The following is a 21,265-nucleotide window of genomic DNA, read 5'->3' as shown; positions in this document are numbered from 1 at the left end:
GATTCACGTCCTACTTCCTCCCCAGCTCTGCATCCCACAGTCCACTGGGAGTGTCTGAAATAAATAACGTCCTTGTTGTAGGGAGCTGCTGCTTGGCCAGTGTGGACGAGTAGCCCAGGATATTTCACCATTTACTCCTACAAACACCGCGGGGCCGAGTGCTGGGTGTGAACCGGAAACCAAAAAACGCCCCGTTTGCCTCGGAGCTGGTTGAGCCCTAATACCGTCTGCCTTAGACCAATCACAAAACCCCAGTTCTCTCTGCAGTGTAAATGGGGCGTCGGCCAGTCGGTTTCACAGGGATTGAGCAGGACGGTGTCCCAGAAGCGTGGGGCTTTTAGGGGAGGGGATTGCAGGGCACGGAGAAGCGGCCATTCCTTTCCTTTCCCAATAGGCTGATGGAACCAAATGATCACAACTTTCCCTGATCAACCCTGCGTGCTGTTAACTAAGCGCGAGTGTGCCCTGGGAAGGCAGCTGTGCCTAGACCAGCGAGTTTCCGTATTTCTTTGGTTGTGCTGGGGCCCCTCAGCTGCCGTCCGCTGGGAAGAGCCTGGGGCTACGTCCACACTAAACGTGCTATCGCAGCACAGTGCCAGGGCTGCGGGTCCGCCGGTGTAGCGCAGACACGACGGCGATGGAAGGGGGTTTCCTGTCCCCTGTAGCAAATCCGCCCCCTCGAGAGACGGTAGCTCGGGTGGCAGAGGAATTCTGCACAGAATTCAAGACATTTTTCACAACCCCGAGCGATATGGCCCGGTCGATGTCAGGTTTTGATGTAGAGCATGAGTCTCTTTCCCTTTGCCCCTCGCCAAAATCAGCGCTCTCTTCTTTCGCCCTCTGTCATGACGTTGTTCAGTCCCCATAGGAACAAGCCACACTGGTGGCCGGTGGCCACTAATTAGGCCCTTCATAGGCACATGAAAGAAACCCAGTAGCGGACAAAGGTGGCACAATTTGCCCCAAGTCCAAGTGTCTTCCTAATCCTGTCAGCTAATTGTTGGGTTGTGCCCAGAAGCAGATTCCTCCCAAAACCATTTTTTACTTGAGCTAATAATGTGCCTAGGGAGGTTCTCATTATCCATGTTGCTAGCCGATCCCTCACTGAGCTCCAGGCCTCAGTGATATCTAGTGGAAATGAGTTCCACCGGCTAATAATGCATTGTGTGGAAGTATATGTGTGTGTGTGTGTGTGTGAAAGTAGAACCTAAATTTTGATGAATTTTCTCCCTGTGAAGATACTTATACACCAAAATCAAGTCACCCCCTACCTTTCTGATAAACTAAACAGAGTGAGCCAAGTCCCTCCCTGTAAGGCATCGTTTCTAGCCCCTGAATCATTTTTGTGGCTCTTCTCTGCACCCTCTCCAGTTTGTCAACGTCCTTTTAAAAATGGGGACACCAGAGATGGACGTTGTGTTCCAATATCGGTCTCCCCAAAGCCACACAAAGAGGTCAAATCTCCTCCCTCCTCGCTGCTCCTGTTTAAACAGCCAAGGATGGCTTGGCCCTTTTCCCCCACAGCATCTCACCGGGAAGTCACGTCCAGTGGTCTGTCGACACTGACACCAGAATTCCTGTCCGAAGCAGTGCTTTCCGAGCGACAGTCCCTCGTGGGGCCAGTAAGGCCTGTATTCTTTGTTCCCGGTGGCATGATCTTGCCTCTGGCTGTATTGAAACACACTGTGTTTGCATGTGCCCAGGTTACCCAACAGAGCAGATCTTGGGCACGCTCCCACCAGCGTCCCCAGCTCCCATCCAGCCCCAGGGCAGCGGGACTGGCTGGCTCAGGGGGGCGGGGAATGGGACATGAGGCCATTCTCTTCTAGGACCGGATGGTTCGTTGGCTGATGGGGAGTGAATGGGTCCAGCAGGTGCTGAGCGGGGGTCTTTGTTGTTCCAGGAGCCGGTGATGTGGGAGGCAGAGGCTGCGTGTTCCTCCAGGGCAGAGCCGGCAGCGCTGGCCCCAGAGCAGGGCGAGATCTGCAGGGAGGTGGAGGAGGAGAATAAAGAAGAGCCTCTGATCTCGCGGGGTGAGGAGCAGCTTCCCCTCAGGGGCTAGCAGCTGCGGGGGAAGGGAGGTTCTGAAGCCCCTGTGGTGCCTTTGGGGCACTGGCCTCTGGATGCCCCAGACGCAGCAGCACAGAGCCCGTCACCCCACAATTCAGATCCTGCTTCCCCCCCAGCAGAAAGCGAGGCTGGGGTTAAAATCAAGGGGCAGTTTTCCGTACTGAGCCCTCGGGGGAGATTTCACTGAGTGCCATCTCGCCTGTTTCCTTCCCCCGAGCAGGATTCCCCGTCCCTGACCTGGCCATGACCTCCTGGATGGAGCGAGGGGAAGAGCCGAGGGTCCCGGATCTCCAGGGCTCAGAGGAAAGGGAGACCCTGAGAGGCACCCGCACAGGTGAGGAATGAGCGACACTGGCTCGGAGACCGTCCGGGAGGGAAGGGAAAAGCTGGGATCCCGGAAAAGCTGGGATCCCAGCAAAGCTGCCAGGATCTCCCCCATCTCCCCTTCAGTTCTATCTTGTCTCTGTCAGTATCGTCCCCAGCAGGTCCTTGTCCTCACGTGACACTCCCAGATCCCACCCCTGGCCGGAGCCCTCCCCTCCTCCTGCTTTTCTCAGAGGGCTCAGCTGGGCCCCTGGGGCAGAACTGGCCCCTCCTGTCCCCTCAGGGAAGGGTTTGGGGGATTTGCTTCCTGCCCATCAAGTTTTCTGCTCAGTGACAAACCCCTGTGCCCCCCCCCGCACCCCGGCACAGGGAACGAACCCCAGCTGGATTGTCTCTCTGTCCTAGCAGGTGCCGCGACAGAGGAGGAGAATCCCCAGCTGGAAGAGCCTGCAGGAACAGAGCCGAATGGGATGTCCTGGAGCCCTGAGTGGGAAGACCCTGGTGGAGCAGGATGGCAGCAGGGAGACCCCATGGGGGTGGAGAGACCTGCTGAGTGTGATGATCATAATCCTCAGACAGCCTACATGGGACAGAAACCCCATAAATGCCCCGACTGTGGGAAAAGTTTCAGGGGGAACTCGGCGTTCCTCCATCACCAGCTATCCCACGTGGGGAAAAAACCTCATCAGTGCAGGGAATGTGGGCAAAGCTTTGTGCAGAAATCAAACTTGACTAGACACCTGAAGGTTCACACTGGGGAGAGACCCTACACATGTCCCCAGTGTGGGAAAAGCTTTAGTGAGAAGTGCAACCTTTCCCAGCATCAGTTAATGCACCGGCAAGAGAGACCTCACAAATGTACCGAATGTGGGCAAAGTTTTGTGCAGAAATCAACCCTGACCAGACACCTGAAGGTCCACACTGGGGAGAGACCCTACACATGTGCCCAGTGTGGGAAAAGCTTTCGACAGAAGTACAGCCTTTCCCAGCATCAGTTAAGACACCAGGAAGAGAGACCTCACAAATGTACGGCATGTGGGCAAAGCTTCGCTCTCAAATCATACCTTGTTCAACACTTGATGAAATGCCACATAGAAGAGAAATCCTATAAATGCCCCGATTGTGGAAAACTGTTTGCTCGGAGCTCGTACCTTAGGAAGCACCAAATGACCCACGTGGGGGGGCGCCCCACAGATGTCTCCAGTGCGGGGTAAGGTTCACCCAGAGGTTCAACCTCCTGGTGCATCAGAGGACGCACACAGGCGAAAGACCTTACGAATGCCTGGACTATGGGAAGAACTTCAACTGGAGATTGGGGCTTGTCCAGCACCAGAAGACCCACATGGGGAAAAAACCTCATGAGTGCACTGAATGCGGGCAAGGCTTCGGGCAGAAATCAAACCTGACTAAGCACGTGAAGATTCACAATGGGTAAAGATTCACACTGGGGAGAAGCCCTATAAATGTCCCCCGTGTAGGAAAAGCTTTCATTAGAAGATCACCCTTTCCCAGCATCCTGTTACACACTGGCACCGGAGCCCTCACAAACGCAACAAGTGTTGGAAAGGCTTCACTGTCAAATCAAACCTTGTTCAACACTTGGCCAATTGCCATATGGAAGAGAAACCCGATGCCATAAATGTAAGTTCAGATGAAATGCGATCTAGCATCGCAATAGGGACTCCACACAAGATAGAAAACATTGGCGTGGTACTTCCTTTTCTTGGAGCAGGGCGGTTCTCCACTCATGTATATTAAAAATTACAAGGTTCAAAGTTCATGGGTGGGTAGTAGCAGCTTATTTATGGTGACAGGTGTGAGATTTGGGAGGGGGAAGGATCTGGTGAAGGAAGGAAGGAAGAGATCTTTCACTGGGACGAGATGGTTAATGGAAATTTCAAGGTAAGATGATCAGGTGTTTATTAGGGATTGGCAGGAATCAAAAGCAGAGAGAGCCTGGTTGTGTCCACACAGGGATTTATGGTGGTATAATTATCCAGGTATATTTGCGCTGGTAAAATTCCCCATGTAGATGAGTGCTTAGGGACAGAAGTTTAAAGGTAACAGGTGAGCATTTTCAGGTTTATAGAGAACAAATATGCCTTGAACGATTAGTACCTATTACTTGCTCCTGGTCCTCAAAAATTAGCAAAGCTATCTACCTCTCTGTTCATCCCCAAATAAGATCCATCTGGATAATAAGAAAATGGTTCATATCATGTGAGACACTTTGTCTAAGAGAGTGTTTCTCAAACTTATTGTGTTGGAGAACCCTTTCACACAGCAAGCCTCTGAGTGCGACCCCCGTTATAAATTAAAACCACATTTTTTAAATGAACACTATTTTCAATGTTAAATTTATAACCGTATTGTTTAAAATGAATTGACCTTTTCTCACCGCTTTAAAATTAAAACACATTTTCATTGAATCACTGTTCTACGCAGAAGAGTTATTTTGTAAAATAGTTACTGATTAACACTGGGAGGGCGCTGCTGTGAAGTCTGCCCCAGCCAGTCTGCGGTGAAAAGTGATATTGACAAAGTTTCTTTGCGCCCCTCACCAGAGAATCTCAGGCGCACCTCCCAGTTGGTGCGCCATTGGTCTAGCCCACCTCAGCCCACCCACTGGGAAGAGGCTGGCACAGCCCCTGACTCGTGACCCCCATGTAATAACCTTGCAACCCCCAGTTTGAGAATTCTTTGGTCTAAGACACTTGTCTCCACATTAGCCAAGGTCTGGAGTTCCACTTCTTCCCAAAAATAGAACCTAAAATGGCTGAATGAGATTATTGTTAATTGCCTAAACAAGAATCTCAATCAGTGTTGGCATATGGATAAAACCTCTTTCTCATTCCCAATATAGCTAAAAAGACCTCCAAAAAGTCACCAACTAGGGTGATACCCTGCTTTCCCATGGCACACTGGAAGCGGATCAAATGATGGGTGGCGAAGCTGGCTGTGAGACTGAAGGTCTAATCCGGCAAACTGTCTGTTACCCCAAGAAACCAAAAGCACACGTTTTCATCCCAAATGCAAAACTATATGTCTGTTGTGCTTATCAATCAAATATACCATGGATGATCTGTTTTGTCCTATCAATATGTCTTCCACCCCAAAGTTAGAAGCTGCACACTTGTCTGCTCTGTGAATCAGATAAACTCTCTCTATGTGGATAATGTCTTTTCTGCTATTGTGAGAACTAAACAGTATGAAATGCATATATACAATCAAAGAATGTATGGAATTTATCCACCAAATTTAGAAGACTACAATGGATTTTGTTTGTTTTCTTGGTAAATGATGGCCGCACTCCAGAAGCGATAGGCATCGGATAGCACGCAATGGAAGATTGAAAGGTATAACCACTTTGCCAGGGTACAGCCTTGAATTATTAAAAGAAATTGCTTAAAAAGGGTGAAATTCCAATAAACAACATCACAAGGTGGGTGAGGGGATAACTTTTATTTTTTATTTCTACTGGCCATTTGCCAACCTAGAGCTCAGATTTCAGCTCAGTTTCTCTGCTGTTTCCATGGGTATCCAGTAGGTGGCGGTCGTGTACAACAAAAGTCTTCAACCCTTTTCCTATCAGTCTCTTTTTTGTCTGATTCATTTCAAGGATTGTATTTCATATCCCCCCGCCTCATTTATTGCCTGCAGTGTAGTTGTAACCGTGTTGGTCCCAGGATACTAGAGAAACGTGGCCACTCTTATTTCTCTGCTGCTGCTGCTGGCGGCGGCGCTGCCTTCCTGCAGGGAGGCGGTGAAAAGTGAAATTAACAAACATACAAATATCACTTTTCACAGCAGACTTGCTGGCGCAGAATTCACAGCAGCAGCAGCGTAGAAGGAAGGGTGGCACTGAGGCGCTAAGTCGGCTGTGAAAAGTGATACGGCCAAAGTTCCTTTGCACCGCATCAACAGTATTAAACAGTAACTATTTCCCCCAAAATCACTTTTCTGCGTAGAACAATAATTCAGTAAAAATGGGGTTTAGTCTTAAGTTGGTCCAATAAAAGAGATCCCTTCACCCACCTTGTTTCTCTATTATCCTGGGACCAATCCACTACAACTACACTGCAATGCAAGAAATGAGGCGGACGAATATGAAATATTTCAGAGTAGCAGCCGTGTTAGTCTGTATTCGCAAAAAGAACAGGAGGACTTGTGGCACCTTAGAGACTAACCAATTTATCTGAGCATAAGCTTTCGTGAGCTACGGCTCACTTCATCGGATGCATACTGTGGAAAGTGTAGAAGATCTTTTTTATACACACAAAGCATGAAAAAATGGGTGTTTACCACTACAAAAGGTTTTCTCTCCCCCCAGCCCACTCTCCTGCTGGTAATAGCTTATCTAAAGTGATCGCTCTCCTTACAATGTGTATGATAATCAAGTTGGGCCATTTCCAGCACAAATCCAGGTTCCCCGCCCCCCCCTCCCCCCCCGCCACACACACACAAACCCACTCTCCTGTTGGTAATAGCCTAACAAAGAAAATAACAGAACGCCACTAGCCGTCACCTTCAGCCCCCAACTAAAACCCCTCCAACGCATTATTAAGGATCTACAACCTATCCTGAAGGATGACCCAACACTCTCATAAATCTTGGGAGACAGGCCAGTCCTTGCCTACAGACAGCCCCCCCAACCTGAAGCAAATACTCACCAGCAACTACATACCACACAACAGAATCACTAACCCAGGAACCTATTCTTGCAACAAAGCCTGTTGCCAACTGTGCCCACATATCTATTCAGGGGACACCATCACAGGGCCTAATAACAACAGCCACACTATCACAGGCTCGTTCACCTGCACATCCACCAATGTGATATATGCCATCATGTGCCAGCAATGCCCCTCTGCCATGTACATTGGTCAAACTGGACAGTCTCTACGTAAAAGAATAAATGGACACAAATCAGATGTCAAGATTTATAACATTCATAACCCAGTTGGAGAACACTTCAATCTCTCTGGTCACGCGATTACAGACATGAAAGTTGCGATATTACAACAAAAAAACTTCAAAAGCAGACTCCAGCGAGAGACTGTTGAATTGGAATTCATTTGCAAATTGGATACGATTAACTTAGGCTTGAATAGAGACTGGGAGTGGCTAAGTCATTATGCAAGGTAACCTATTTCCCCTTGTTCTTTCCTAGCCCCCCCCCCCCCCCGACGTTCTTGTTAAACCCTGGATTTGTGCTGGAAATGGCCCACCTTGATTATCATACACATTGTAAGGAGAGTGATCACTTTAGATAAGCTATTATCAGCAGGAGAGTGGGGTGGGGGAGAGAAAACCTTTTGTAGTGGTAAACACCCATTTTTTCATGCTTTGTGTATAAAAAGATCTTCTACACTTTCCACAGTATGCATCCGATGAAGTGAGCTGTAGCTCACGAAAGCTTATGCTCAGATAAATTGGTTAGTCTCTAAGGTGCCACAAGTCCTCCTTTTCTTTTTGTGAATATGAAATACAATCCTTGAAATGAATCAAACATAAAGAGACTGATAGGAAGAGGGTTGAAGGCTTTTGTTGTACATGACCGCCACCTACTGGTTACCCATGGAGGCAGCAGAGAAACTGAACTGAAATCTGAGCACTCTGTTGGCAAATGGCCAGTAGAAATTACAGGGAGGCCCCCTCCAACAAGGACGGGAGTCAAGGTCCATAAAACTGAGGTCACCATGTGGGAGGAGCCCAGGGTTGACTGAACCCACGAAGAAGATGCAGTATCCCCAGACGTACGGAAAGCATTCTCCCCCTAATCCAGGGTTAACAGGATAAGAAGAAGGGGTGAGATTTCATTTCAAAGATTATATTTCCCCTTCTGTTCTGTAACATAAATAACTGAAAGTTGTACTGAGTAAATCAGCATTCTCTAGTGAGACATCACGTAACCACACTGTAGATTTTCACTAATGCTATAAGCACACTCTCCTTTATAAGCCCTGCGAGAGATTTAAAACAATAACTTTAAGCAATTGCTTTTAATAGTCTAAACTTGTCTCTTTTGGACAGTCCATTCAAGTAGCAGTGATCACGCTCTTCAAAGTGCCTTAAAGATAAGTACCTCCTTGGAACTGCCATAATGTGTCAGGTGCTAAAGAACCGATGCCTGATGTCATAAGAAATCTTGTTGACTTCTATCATTCACTGATAATGACTGCAGAGCCTCAATGCTTGCAAGACTGTATCGTGTATTCAGTACCTCCCCAGAACAGTGGTTGTGTCTACACTGGATTGGTGAAGCGTTGGTTCTACACTAGGGTGGTTCTAGGTGGATTCATAAATTGTTGATTGGTTAAGAATAGCCCGTGTCCTGATTGGAGGGACACTGTTCAAGTTCAGTGATGACCTGAGGAGAACCTAGTGTTAAATTACTGAACTAGCATTCTTTGCATTCACGAGGAAGGGATTATCCTATTAGATTCCATTCTAATATTGGCCACATCCCCTATTCAGCTGATCTAGTTTATTATATTTCAGCTTTAAATCTAACTGGTGCGTCGGCAAATTAATAAACTGACCCCCTTTCACACTTTTCAGCAGGACTAAATCAGTCGTGCCCCACCCGCACGGCAGCTTTCTACCATGCACTAACTGGCTAGTGTGCTATTGGCTAACGAGACAGCCCATGTACACAAAGCATTTGGTTAATAATGAGTTACCAAGCGGTGCATCTTAACTCACAGCTTCTAGGTCTAGCTGCTCAGTTTATCCCGGGGTTCCTGTGGGTGGCTAGGCACACAGGGATTTTCCTGTGTGGCAGGTACCCCCAACTGGTCATTCAAGTCCTACTCCTGCCCATACCTGCATCCCACAGTCTGCTGAGAGTGTCTGAAAACCAAAACAAAACAACCCTGCCCCCCACACCCTAAAAACCATAGTCCTTGCTGCATGGCCAGTGTGGAAGAGCTGCTCGGGATGTTTCACAATTTACTCCTAAAAACACAGCTGGGAAGGGTGCAGAGTGTCAACTGGAAAACCGAAAATGCCCCGTTTGACTTGTAACTGGTAAAGCCTGAGAGTCCCTCTAACCCGTTACAAAATCCCAGTGCTCTCTGCAGCGTGAATGGGGCCTTGGCTGGTGGGTTTCATAAGGATGGTGTCCCAGAAGTGTGGGGCTTTTAGGGGACACTGAAGGGGAGAGGACTACAGGGCAATGAGAAGCTGCCTTTACTTATCCTTCCCTGATTGAACCAAACGCTCGTTACTTTACCTGATTAACCCTGCGTGCTGTCAATTAAACTTGACTGTGCCCTGTGAAGGCAGCTGTGCCTATTGCAAAACAGCAGGTTTGTGTATGTTTTGGGTTGTTCTGGGGACAGCTGGTACACCACAGCTTACAACACAAGCCCCCCTGGCTCCTCACTAGGGAACACACTGCTTTGTGTCTGGAAGGTTGTGGGGTAAATCAGAAGAATCTCTAAGCAAGCTCCTTGTCCTGCCGTCCGTTGGGAAGAGACTGGGCGTACGTCTACACTACACGTGCTACAGCAGCACAAGTCCGGCGCTGCAGCTCTGCCCGTTGCTGTATACGGAGGTCAAGTCACCTCCCTCCTCGTACTCACCTCTCCTCTTTGTACATTCAAGGGCTGCATTAGCCCTTTTCCCGCACAGCGTATATAGCCTTGCCTGTATCTTATGCCCTGTGTTGTGTTCCATAGATGTGGAGTCCTTTGCCTGTATCCTGAGCCATATACCATCAATATCATCAGCATCTCCTTTCTCCAAAACTAAGTTTGGGTAAGGGGGTGGTTATGAGTGGATTCCATCCACACCTGTTTTGAGCCCCCTCTTTGAGCCTTGTGGGGGTTGCCTGGGTGGTTTTAGATACCGTGTTGTAACACTGTCTCCTTGGATGCCTGGGGCCTCTCTCTCCAGGCACTCGTACACAGAGAACAATTGCAGATCATCAGTATGGGGTCACTCTGGCGTGATGGCCAAACCCCTTGTAGTTGTCGCTGAGCTCTGCCTGGCAATCCATGAATGGGGAACTCCTCTCCTGGAGCCAGGAGGCTTAGGTGCCTCAGCTGTGTCTTGAGAGAATGAGCTAGGCTGGTGTCTTGCTCCCCACAAAATAGCCAGAAGAGGAGATGGTGCCCACCTTGCAGGGGTTAGAGCACTCACCTCCAACAGGGCAGACCTCTGTTCAAATCCTTTCTCCCCAAGGGGGGAACTGAACCTAGGTCTCCCACATCCCAGGCAAATATGTGAACCACTGGGCTCGAGAGTATAGTCACCCACCTTGTCCTCCTCCAGCCAGATTCTGAATGGGCCCTGATCCAGTAGTTAGCCTCTGAGGACACCTACCATATCAGGACCCACACGCAAGATAAGCATTACCCACCCTCACCTACCATCTTCCCTGATTCATGAATCACTCCGGGGGTACGGTTGGATATCACCATCCAGATGCCTAGGATAAGGCAGCCGTGTGCATGCTCAAAGGCGGAGACAGAGACGCTTAAGGAACTTTTACCCAGAAGATGTAGCTGCTGAGTTTGTTTAGGTGCCTAAAGGGTTTTGCGGGAGTTTTGGGAATTGCAAGTGGAGCCTAAAACTGGGATGTAGACCTCAGTCTCTACAAAGAGAAACAAAGGGACCTGGAGAATTATAGACCAGTCAGCCTCACTTTGCTAGCTGGAAAGAGACTGGAACAGATCATTAAACAATCAGTTTGTAAGCACCTGGAGGATAATTGGGTTTATAAGGACTAGCCGGCATGGGTTTGTCAAGAACAAATCATGCCAAACCAACCTAATTTCCTCCTTTGACAGGGTTACTGGCCTAGTGAAAAGGGGGGAAGCAGTAGACGGGATATAGCTTGATTTTAGGAAGGCTTTTGACACAGTTCCACATGACAATTTCCATAAGCAAACTAGGGAAATGTGGTCTAGATGAAACGACAATAAGGTGTGTGCACAACGGACTGAAAGACCATACTCAAAGTGTAGTTATGACTGGTTTGCCAACAATCTAGTGGGGTACTGTAGAGGTCGGTCTTGGGTCTCACAACTATTCAATATTTTCATTAGTGACTTGGATAATGGTACTGAGAGCACACTTGTAAAGTTTGTGGACGATACCAAGCTGGGAGGGGTTGCAAGTGCTTAGGAAGATAGGATTAGAATTCAAAATGATCTGGAGAATTGGTCTGAAATAAAAAGGATATACAGTAAGGACAAATGCAAAGCACTCTACTTAGGAAGGAGCAATCAGTTGCACACATACAAAATGGGAAGTGACTAGGAAAGAGCACTGCAGAGAAGGATCTATGGGTCATAGTGGATCACAAGCTAAATATGAGTCAACAATGTAACCCTGTTCCAAACAAACGCAAACGTCCTTCTGGGATGTGACAGGGTGTATAAATCCCTCACTGGACATCAGAGGGTGTAAGAGACGCTCCAGGCTCAGGAGGCCCCACCCGTCCACCCTTGCTGAGCATGCTCCAATTGGAGGCGGGGTTTAAAAGGGAGCAAGCAGCTCTATGGGGGCTGGACAGGGCAGGGAGAAGGACCTCCTCCAGGACAGGATGCAGCCAGGCCCTGGCTAGGAACAGGTGCGGCAGCCTGTACGAGTTGGAGGCGGGTAGGCAACCTGCAAACTGGTGCTTATGAGGACATCATGCATCCCGGAGCAGGAAAAAGGACGTAGGAAGTGGCCCAGAGAGGCTGACTTAGTGCCTATCCCTGCACCCTCACGGGCCTCAAGAAGGGACCTATATGCCCATCCCTTATTTAAATGCCCCACAACTTGATTAATGCAGAGTTAAAGTTGCCCAATGGTGCCCCGTCCCCTTTCACAGTGGTTGAACCTAAACCTCTGAAAACCAGGAAACACAAAGTTCAGGTACGTGATCTCGAGGTACAAAAGAACTTTGGAGGTAGTTGAGTCATGATGTAAGTAGCGGGGTTTTGAAAACGAATTCCAGCTGCTTCATTGAGGTGAGATCCATTGTGCTGGTTGCAACATCTGAATGGTGTGTGGGTGTGTGTTCGTTCATGTACTGTGATGCAATAAGCCTGAAAGAACACACTTTACAGGTAACAGATCCCGTTTCATGAGGGAATAATGTCTCCTGAGGATTATCTTTAAATTTCCCACCTGCTGTTTCTTAGAGGTGATGATGCATGCTGGGATTTTCAAAGGACCCTCAGGGAGTTAGGTACCCAAAATCCCAGCTGTAAAGAAGCGCTGGATTTACAAGGAATAGTGAAGGGGATTCCCTCATGTGTGTATTTGATCTTTCCCTGTGGTAAGACACCCCGTTCCTCTCCCAGCCTGTACCTTAGTGAAGACATTTGTGCATTGGATCCGGACTGGGACCTGGCAGAAGGGGGTAGCAGTGTGGGATGTTTGACACAGGGCAAATCTACACTACAAAATTAGGCCGACCCAAGTTAAGTAGACGTAGAGCCAGTGCAGTAACTGAATCGCTTTTACATGTCTACACTATGCTTCTTGCGTCAACTGTGCACATCCTCACTAGAGGTGCTTGCACCAATTTAACTGCCAGGGTCAGGCATTGGGGGATGGTTTCTGAAAGGCAGCAACAGTTGATGTAAGCATTCAGTGTCTACACTGACAACGTGTCAGCCTAACGACATCAACCTAAGCACTATGCCTCTCGGGGAGGTGGAGTTAAGTCAGTGGGAGCTACGTTTTAGCACAGACGCTTACAAAGGTAGGTAGACGCAAGCTGCCTCGTATCGACCTAACTCTGTAGCGTAGACCAGGCAATTCTAGGGCACTGCTAACCCCATATGGTTCTGATCGATGGTACACAGGAACTGACCCCCAAGGGGACAAGATTGGCCTCACAGACACACTTGATTCTCCCCCCCCCTTTATGATAGTGTGAAGAAAAGTGACATTCTACTAGAAAAGAAAACAACTTCACGTTCCAGTTGAATTTTTATTGACTCAGATTGCACAAGATCAACACAATGGCTCTTCCAAAAAATAAGAGGTAGAAAAGAAACTCACTATCCGCCCCACTTGGAGGCCCCACTCCTCCGCCACACCAGAAGTCCTGTTCTGAGCTCTGAATGACGCTTACCTCCACATTTATTTCTCAGGCCTGTCTCTGCTGTGGATCTTCTGATGAATAACAAGGTACATCCTGGGACTAAAGCTCTTCCATCAATTGGGGCGTTTATAGGTAGCCCCCCGACGTGCATTCTCTGGTACCTACTAAGCTCCGAGCTGAGACAGAAGCTCTGGCTACAGTTGGGGCATTTATAGCGTCTCTCCACTGCATGGGTTCTCTGTCTAAAGAGCCCAGAGTGATCACAGTAGCATCTCCCAGAATTGGGTCACCTGTCGGGTTTACTCCTGGGCGTGGGTCCTCAGATGCCTGCTAAAATTTGGCCAGCCACTAAAGCTCTTCCCACAGTGGGGACATTTATAGGGTCTCTCTCCTGTGTGGATCCTCTGGTGGACAACAAGGCTGGAACTCACACTGAAGCTCTTCCCACACTCATCACATCTATAGGGCTGCTCCCCGGTGTGGGTTCTCAGATGCTGGGCATGGGTGGAGCTCTGACTAAAGCCCTTCCCGCAATGGACACACTTGTAGGGTCGCTCGCCAGTGTGGATGCGCTCATGCCGGGTCAGGACAGAGGGATCGCTGAAACACTTCCCGCAGTGGGCGCATTTGTGGGGTTTCTCCCCCGTGTGGATCCGCTCATGCTGGATCAGGACTGAGAGAACGGCAAAGGCCTTCCCGCACTGGAGGCATTTGTAAGGTCGTTCCCCTGTGTGGATCCTCATGTGTCGAATGAGCATGGAGCGGCGTCCAAAAGTCTTCTCGCACTCGGGGCATTTATAGGGTCTCTCACCCGTGTGGACCCGCTGATGATTGGTCAGCGAGGAGCTGTGGCAAAACACTTTCCCACAGATAGGGCATTTGTAGGGTTTCAAGCCTGTGTGGATCCTCTCGTGCTCTAGGAGCTTGGAGCTCTCCGAGAAGCTCTTCCCACACTCATCACACCTGTAGGGCCTCTCACCCGTGTGGGTCCTGGAATGCTTGATCAGGGTCGCGCTGTGCCCGAAGCTCTTCCCACACTGGGCACACCCGTAGGGTCGCTCCCCCGTGTGGCTCCTCTGATGGCGAAGGAGGTTGGAGCTGTCCGCAAAGCTCTTCCCGCACTGGAGGCATTTGTAGGGTCGCTCCCCCGTGTGGGTTCGCTGGTGCCTCCTTAGGGTCGAGCTCTGCTTAAAGCTTTTCCTGCAGTCAGAACATTTATGGGGATTTTCTTCCATGAGGACAGGGGTTGTCTCTACTCTGGGATTGGGGGGCGGGGGGTTTCCTCTCTGCTGCCGACCAGCCCCGCGCTGCGCCAGGCTGGTGTCTCTCCGGCTCAGGGCTTGGGCTCTCCCCGCGAGGGGCTGTGCGGCTCCGGGCTCCAAGTCCCGGCCTGACGGGGATTCCCTTCTCTGTTCTCACCTTCGGGGCAGGAGGAAAACGCCGCACAGCTGATCTAGAAACCCCCCTGCGACTGCTGCCCCAGGGCGGGCTCGGCTGGGGGGGCCCTGCTGGGCTCAGGGGCACCGACCCCCCCGCGCGGCTCCACAGCTGGCTGGGGGGGGGGGTCTCCCCGGTCCCAGCCGCGTTTCGGCTCCGAGCCCCCCGCCCCTGCCACCACGTCCTCCAGGCAGCGATTTCCTGCCTCGGCCTCTCCCCGGCGCCCCCACTCACCGCCCGGCCGGCCGGGCCGAGCCCTTCCGGGGCCCGCAGGCTGCAGACTGGGACTCGCCCCCTCAGGGCGCTGCGAGCCACGCTCGGAACCCAGGCGTCCGGGGCGCTGCCGCGCTCCCACGCTGCTCCCGACCTGCCCTATCACAGCCCCGTTATGGCACCACGTGCCCCGGGAAAGGGCGGAGTTCGGATTAACCCTTCCCTGCCCACACGGTCGGCGCAAGGCTCTGGCGAGGGTGGGAAAGAGCGATAGCCGAGGCATTAGCGAGCTGCCCCGGCATGCTTGGCCGCCACCCGGGGGGGCACTGGCGGGCAGCCAGCCCTTGTGGCGGGGAGCCCCGGCCGGGATCTCATCCAGGGCCTCAGCCCGATGGATGTTCCAGCACCAATGGGCACAGTCCCACAGGGATCCCTTCGCCCAAGGACAGTGCAGCTGGGCGAGATGTTGGGACCCTGAAGGTTCTGTGGCAGCTGGGCAGAATCTTGGGGTGTCTGAAGGTTCCAAAGCAGCGGCACAGAATGTTGGGCCTCTGGGGATTCTGAAGCAGCTGGATGGAATGTTGGGGGCCCTCAGGGTTCTGAGGCAGTGTTGAGTGAGAAGCAAACTTGATTCCACAGGAAGGGGTTTCATGTTGCCTGAGACTTTGCCCTGGGGTGGGGTGGGGGGTTCCTGTTGAGGCTCTGAGGAGGGGATGGTGGAAGCCCACCATCAATGAATCAACGAATGCTCAGCAGAAGGGGTATGCATTAGGTAGGAAAGGCAACTATTAGTACTCAGCAGATGGGGCTAACAAATTTTTATTCAGGCAAAACACTCAGCAAGTTGTGATCAACTACTTACAAGTGGGAAGCTCCTTAGGATGACTGCAGTCACTTCCAGCATCAGACAATACAGCTTCAACCTCCCTTTGTTACACAAACTTACTTACCATTTTTATTCTTTTCTTATAGATGTGTATTAGTCTCTCATTTCCACGTCAACTCTCCTCCCCCATCAGTACAAATTTAGTTTTAGTTCAAACCGGCCTTTTCTAGCTTTTAAGGCACTGGATCTTTTCTTGTGCTCACAACCATGATTGCTCTGCAGTTTCTTACATATACATAGCTCTGCTTCTGCTGTTATCAGAACAAACTCTTAAAATCCACAGCAGGCTTCTGCGTAAATATGCCTTTGTTCCCAACGGGCTCTAGTTCGTGATTTATGATTTTGTTTTGTATTGTGACCACCTCTCCTGTTTCTAGCGGAATGTCTATCTTTTCCCTAAATAAACCTTTTGTTTTATTATAAGTGCTCACAAGTGCTATGCAAGCGGTGAGGTAAGGTCAGACCCGTAAATTGGGGTACACTACTCCAGTGTCAGGGGCTGTATGTCACACTGGGAATGCTTCAAGGAGACTAGTGAACCACTTCTTTACCTGCCAGGTAAAGACACGGCTGGCATAGTCCAGAGGAGAGTCTTTGGTGGGTGAAGGATGGTGGTGATAGGGAGTTAACCCCCAGCTATCACAGGCAAGACTCCCTCTCACCAGAGGCAGGTGGGTAACAAGGTGATTTACAATCCTGGATATGCTGAGAGAACCATCACAATTGTTAGCGGACATGATAAACAAATGAATAGTGTTGGACTACATGGCATTGAGAGAGCAAACGATAATGGGGAAAGGTTAAGAACTTGCTGTGAGATACACAACCTGATGCTTGGCCGTGCTTGGCTTCCTCCCAGAGTTATGCACACAGCTACTTGGAATTCACCAGCTGGTCAAACCAAAAACTTGACTGACCTGATCCTTATCAGTGAAAGGCCTACATGGCCACTGTTGGACGTTAGAGTCTATAGAGTGTGGCCGGGATCACAAACTACTCATGGGAATGATTAAGCGAAAGCCCAAGAAAAAGATGGGTAGAGCTGGAGCCAAATTTGATTTTGATAAAGGAAAACTCCACGAGGGAGGCACACAAGGCCATGCTTGGGGGGGTATTTCAGAGTATTAATTTGTGATGACGAGCAAATCTCACTACAGACTGAATGGGAACCATTCAAGGAAGCTATACAAAATACAGCGGAGGAAGTTATTGGAAGGTATAAGCACACAAGGAAAAACTGGATAAGTAACAAAACAAGAACATTGCAGGAAAAGTGTAAACAAGCCAAGGCTGCTGGGAAAGTGGAAGAAGAAAAGGTGTTGCACAAAGCAGTGAAGAAATCACAAAGATTGGACAAGCACAAGTTCTGGAAAGAAGCAGCTCAACAACCAGAGGTCGCGTCAAGAGAACAAGATATGAAAACGCAAAACTGCCTAGGGAAGTGGTGGAAGCTCCTTCACCAGAGGTTTTCCAAAGGAGGCTGGACAGCCATCGGTCTTGAATGGTTTTCTAGAACGGGAATGAATGGCGACGCTGCGTTGCTCCCCGGGTCTCCAAAGATGGTTTGGGACGAGAAGAACCTCTACTGGAAGGACCTTGCCTGATACATCCTGGGATCGTGTTTGCCTTTTGCCTGACCACAGGACATTGGGGCTCATCGGTATCCTAGCAATGGTGTTTATAAAACTAAAAGGTTAGGAAAGTAATGAAATACCCTCCCCACTCTAACCAGTAGACCCCACATCCTCCCAGAGCTGGGAATGGAGCCCAGTCATCCTGACTCCCAGCTCCTCCTCTAACCCACTAGACCCCACTCCCACAGCAGCGAACAGAATCCAGGTGTCTTGACTCCTGGCCCCCTGTTTTAACACACTAGGCCCCACTTCTCTCCCAGTGCAGGGAATAAAACCCAGGAGTCCCAACGTTCATCCCTCCCGCTGTTCTATCCCATTAAACCCCACTCCCTTACTAGAATTGGGAATAGAACCCAGGAGTCCTGATAATCCAAGAGCCCTGCTCTCACCACCAAGGTCTGAGCTCCAAATAAAGCTTTCTTCCAAATTTATTTCTCGGGCCCATCCTGGGTATGTGTCTTCAGTGGTCTTGTGAAATTTGGCCAGTCACTAAAGCGCTTCCCCCAGTTAGGACATTTATTGGGTCACTCCCCTGTGTGGATCTTCTGGTGCATAACAAGCCTGGAGCGAACACTGAAGCTCTTCCCACATTCATCGCATGTATAGGGTCGCTCCCCCGTGTGGGTCCGCTGATGCTGGGTGAAGCTCTTCCCGCAGATGACACATTTGTAGGGTCGCTCACCGATGTGGACCCTCCGATGGTCTGTCAGTGAGGAGCTGTGGCAGAGCACTCTCCCGCAGTCGGGCCATTTGTAGGGGTTCATGCCTATATGGATCCTCTGATGCTCGAGGAGGTTGGAGGTCTGAGCGAAGCTCTTCCCACACTCGCCACACCCATAGGGCTTCTCGAACCATGTGGGTTCTGCGGTGCTTGATTAGGGTCACGCTCTGACTGAAGCTCTTCTTGCACTGGGCACACATGTAGGGTTGCTCCCTGTGGGCTTTTTCTCCCATGGTGATAGGGTTAGCTTTGGTTTGGCTGAAGTCTCCTCCATGCTGAGCGGGGGTCTGCCGGCGGCTGTCCTGCTCTGCCCTGACTCTCGCTGGCGTCTCCTCCTGGGGGGCTCTCCTCCTCACCTCCTGGAATAGAATAAACCACAGCTGAGGAGCAGATGAATACAGCCAAATCTTTCCTGCTTCACCGCTGCCCTAGAGCCGGCTGGATGGGTGGGAGACCCCTGGGATTCAGCTCCCCAAACTCCCTCCCCTTGCTGCTCTGGAGCTGGCTGTGTGTGTGTGTGTGTGTGTGTCTGATCCCGACCTCTCCCCCTGTCAAGGTTCCTTCCCCACTCTGAACTCTAGGGTACAGATGTGGGGACCGGCATGAAAACCTCCTAAGCTTACTTTTTAGCAGCTTAGGTTAAAACTTCCCCAAGGTACAAATTAATTTTACCCTTTACCCTTGGATTTCCACTGCCACCACCAAACTTTATCTGGGTTTACTGGGAAACGTAGTTTGGACACGTCTTTCCCCCCAAAATCCTCCCAACCCTTGCACCGCACTTCCTGGGGAAGGTTTGGTAAAAATCCTCATCAATTTGCATAGGTGACCACAGACCCAAACCCTTGGATCTTAGAACAATGAAAAAGCATTCAGTTTTCTTACAAGAAGACTTTTCATAGAAGTAAAGGAATCACCTCTGTAAAATCAGGATGGTAGATACCTTACAGGGTAATTAGATTCAAAACATAGAGAATCCCTCTAGGCAAAACCTTAAGTTACAAAAAAGACACACAGACAGGAATAGTCATTCTATTCAGCACAGTTCTTTTCTCACCCATTTAAAGAAATCATAATCTAACACATACCTAGCTAGATTACTTACTAAAAGTTCTAAGACTCCATTCCTGTTCTGTCCCCGGCAAAAGCAGCATACAGACAGACCCAGACACTTTGTTTTTCTCTCTCCTCCCAGCTTTTGAAAATATCTTGTCTCCTCATTGGTCATTTTGGTCAGGTGCTAGCAAGGTTACCTTTAGCTTCTTAACCCTTTACAGGTGAGAGGATTTTTCCTCTGGCCAGGAGGGATTTTAAAGGGGTTTACCCTTCCCTTTATATTTATGACACCCCCCGACTCCCACTTCCTCCAGGCAGCTATTGCCTGTCTCTGCTGATGTTTCTCTCCCTCCCCCGAGTCCCCCGCACTGAGCCTGCGTCTCCCTGGCGCCCTCGCTCACCGCCCAGCTGGGGCAATCCCCTCCTGGGCCTGGGGCTGCAGACGGGGACTCGCCCCTGGCCCCCTTCACCAAACAGAGCCCAGCTGGTCTCATCATCAGACAAACTGGACTTTGTGATGAAAGCTTATTAAAACCAAATTCACCACACATCGGGTTCTTCCAGCCCCAGGGGCCCAGCCACGTACCCAGGTCAACAGATACTTCATATCATAAATAAAAAACCATGCCGATAGCCAATCCTTTAGTAAGCGAAGTCTAGAGGTTTATTAACTAAGAAAAAGAAATGAGAATTATTAAAAGGTTAAACAGATAAAAGACATTACGGTTGAATTATATAGCATGTAGTCCAAAAGACAGCAGGGATGTTAAATCTGCTGGTTTTCTGTAAATCTTTCTGGATTGCCCAAGTAGTTTGGGGGGACCTCAGTCCTATTGTTCAAAATTCCCTTGTTAGAATTCATCAGTCCAGAGATGGGCTAGGAAAGAGGTGGGGAGAAGCCTTTGTTCTCTCCTTTTATATCTTGACCCTTTGGGCTGGAAAAATACTGGCTGTCTCATGGGGCACGCATCTCCATGGCACACAGGAAAAAAAACCACACCTCAATACCCTATGTTGTGGACCTCCACCTGGCGCTGGCCAAGATGACCATCCACCATACCAGGAAGAGGGAGCTGGACAGGGAGGTGCTCTGGAACTATGGGGCCTATTTCCAATCCTCCCTTAAATCACATTTCCAGGCAGAGTTCCTCAGGGCCATGTCCACTGGCTCCCTGGATGGCTTTGAGGAGCAGTGGGCACTATCCGGGATTCCTTGATCAGTGCCCCCCTCTGAATCCTTGTTTTTGAAACTGTGACTTTCACTCACGTCCCTCTATTTTTAATTTGTTGTCCCTTAAAATAATTTCTGACCTGGGTTCAGTAGCTCCGCCCTTTTGGCCCACCCATTCCCAGTACCCAACACCCCGCAGAGCAAATGCTCAGGCATGAAATCCCAGCCCATGAAACCTGTTTGTCTGCTTCTCACTCATCCACTGCCTCAGAACCTGCAGGACAGCAACATTCCATCCAGTGGCTTCGGAACCCTCAGGAACCCAACATTCTGTGCAGCTGCCACAGAACCTTCAGGGCAGGGCTCCAACGTTCCATCCAGCTGCACTGTCCTTGGGCGAAGGGATCCCTGTGGGACTGTGCCCATTGGTGCTGGAACATCCATCGGGCTGAGGCCCTGGATGAGATCCCGGCGGGGGCTCCCCGCCACAAGGGCTGGCTGCCCGCCAGTGCCCCCCGGGTGGCGGCCAAGCATGCCGGGGCAGCTCGCTAATGCCTCGGCTATCGCTCTTTCCCACCCTCGCCAGAGCCTTGCGCCGACCGTGTGGGCAGGGAAGGGTTAATCCGAACTCCGCCCTTTCCCGGGGCACGTGGTGCCATAACGGGGCTGTGATAGGGCAGGTCGGGAGCAGCGTGGGAGCGCG

The 21,265-nt window shown here is 50.1% G+C and overlaps 1 protein-coding gene and 1 pseudogene across 1 annotated transcript in view; one reads left to right on the top strand and one right to left on the bottom strand.

Annotated features, from left to right (window-relative positions):
- The window catches only part of LOC141988522 (uncharacterized), a 329,702-nt gene extending 323,968 nt beyond the window's left edge, over positions 1-5,734 (top strand). Inside the window, exons 8-10 of the mRNA XM_074954315.1 lie at positions 1,904-2,033; positions 2,291-2,404; positions 2,803-5,734. Of these exons, the coding sequence (XP_074810416.1) occupies positions 1,904-2,033; positions 2,291-2,404; positions 2,803-3,608 (1,050 nt within the window). The 3' untranslated portion in view covers positions 3,609-5,734. The remainder of the gene's footprint in view (positions 1-1,903; positions 2,034-2,290; positions 2,405-2,802) is intronic.
- A 7,576-nt stretch (positions 5,735-13,310) lies between these two features.
- Positions 13,311-21,169, bottom strand: LOC141988602 (uncharacterized; annotated as a pseudogene).
- Between the last annotated feature and the right edge of the window lie 96 nt (positions 21,170-21,265).

This window comes from Natator depressus, chromosome 6 (assembly GCF_965152275.1).
Source record: "Natator depressus isolate rNatDep1 chromosome 6, rNatDep2.hap1, whole genome shotgun sequence".
NCBI lineage: Eukaryota > Metazoa > Chordata > Testudines > Cheloniidae > Natator > Natator depressus.
Note: the sequence above shows the minus strand (reverse complement) of the source record. Positions and strands in the feature narration are given on the sequence as shown.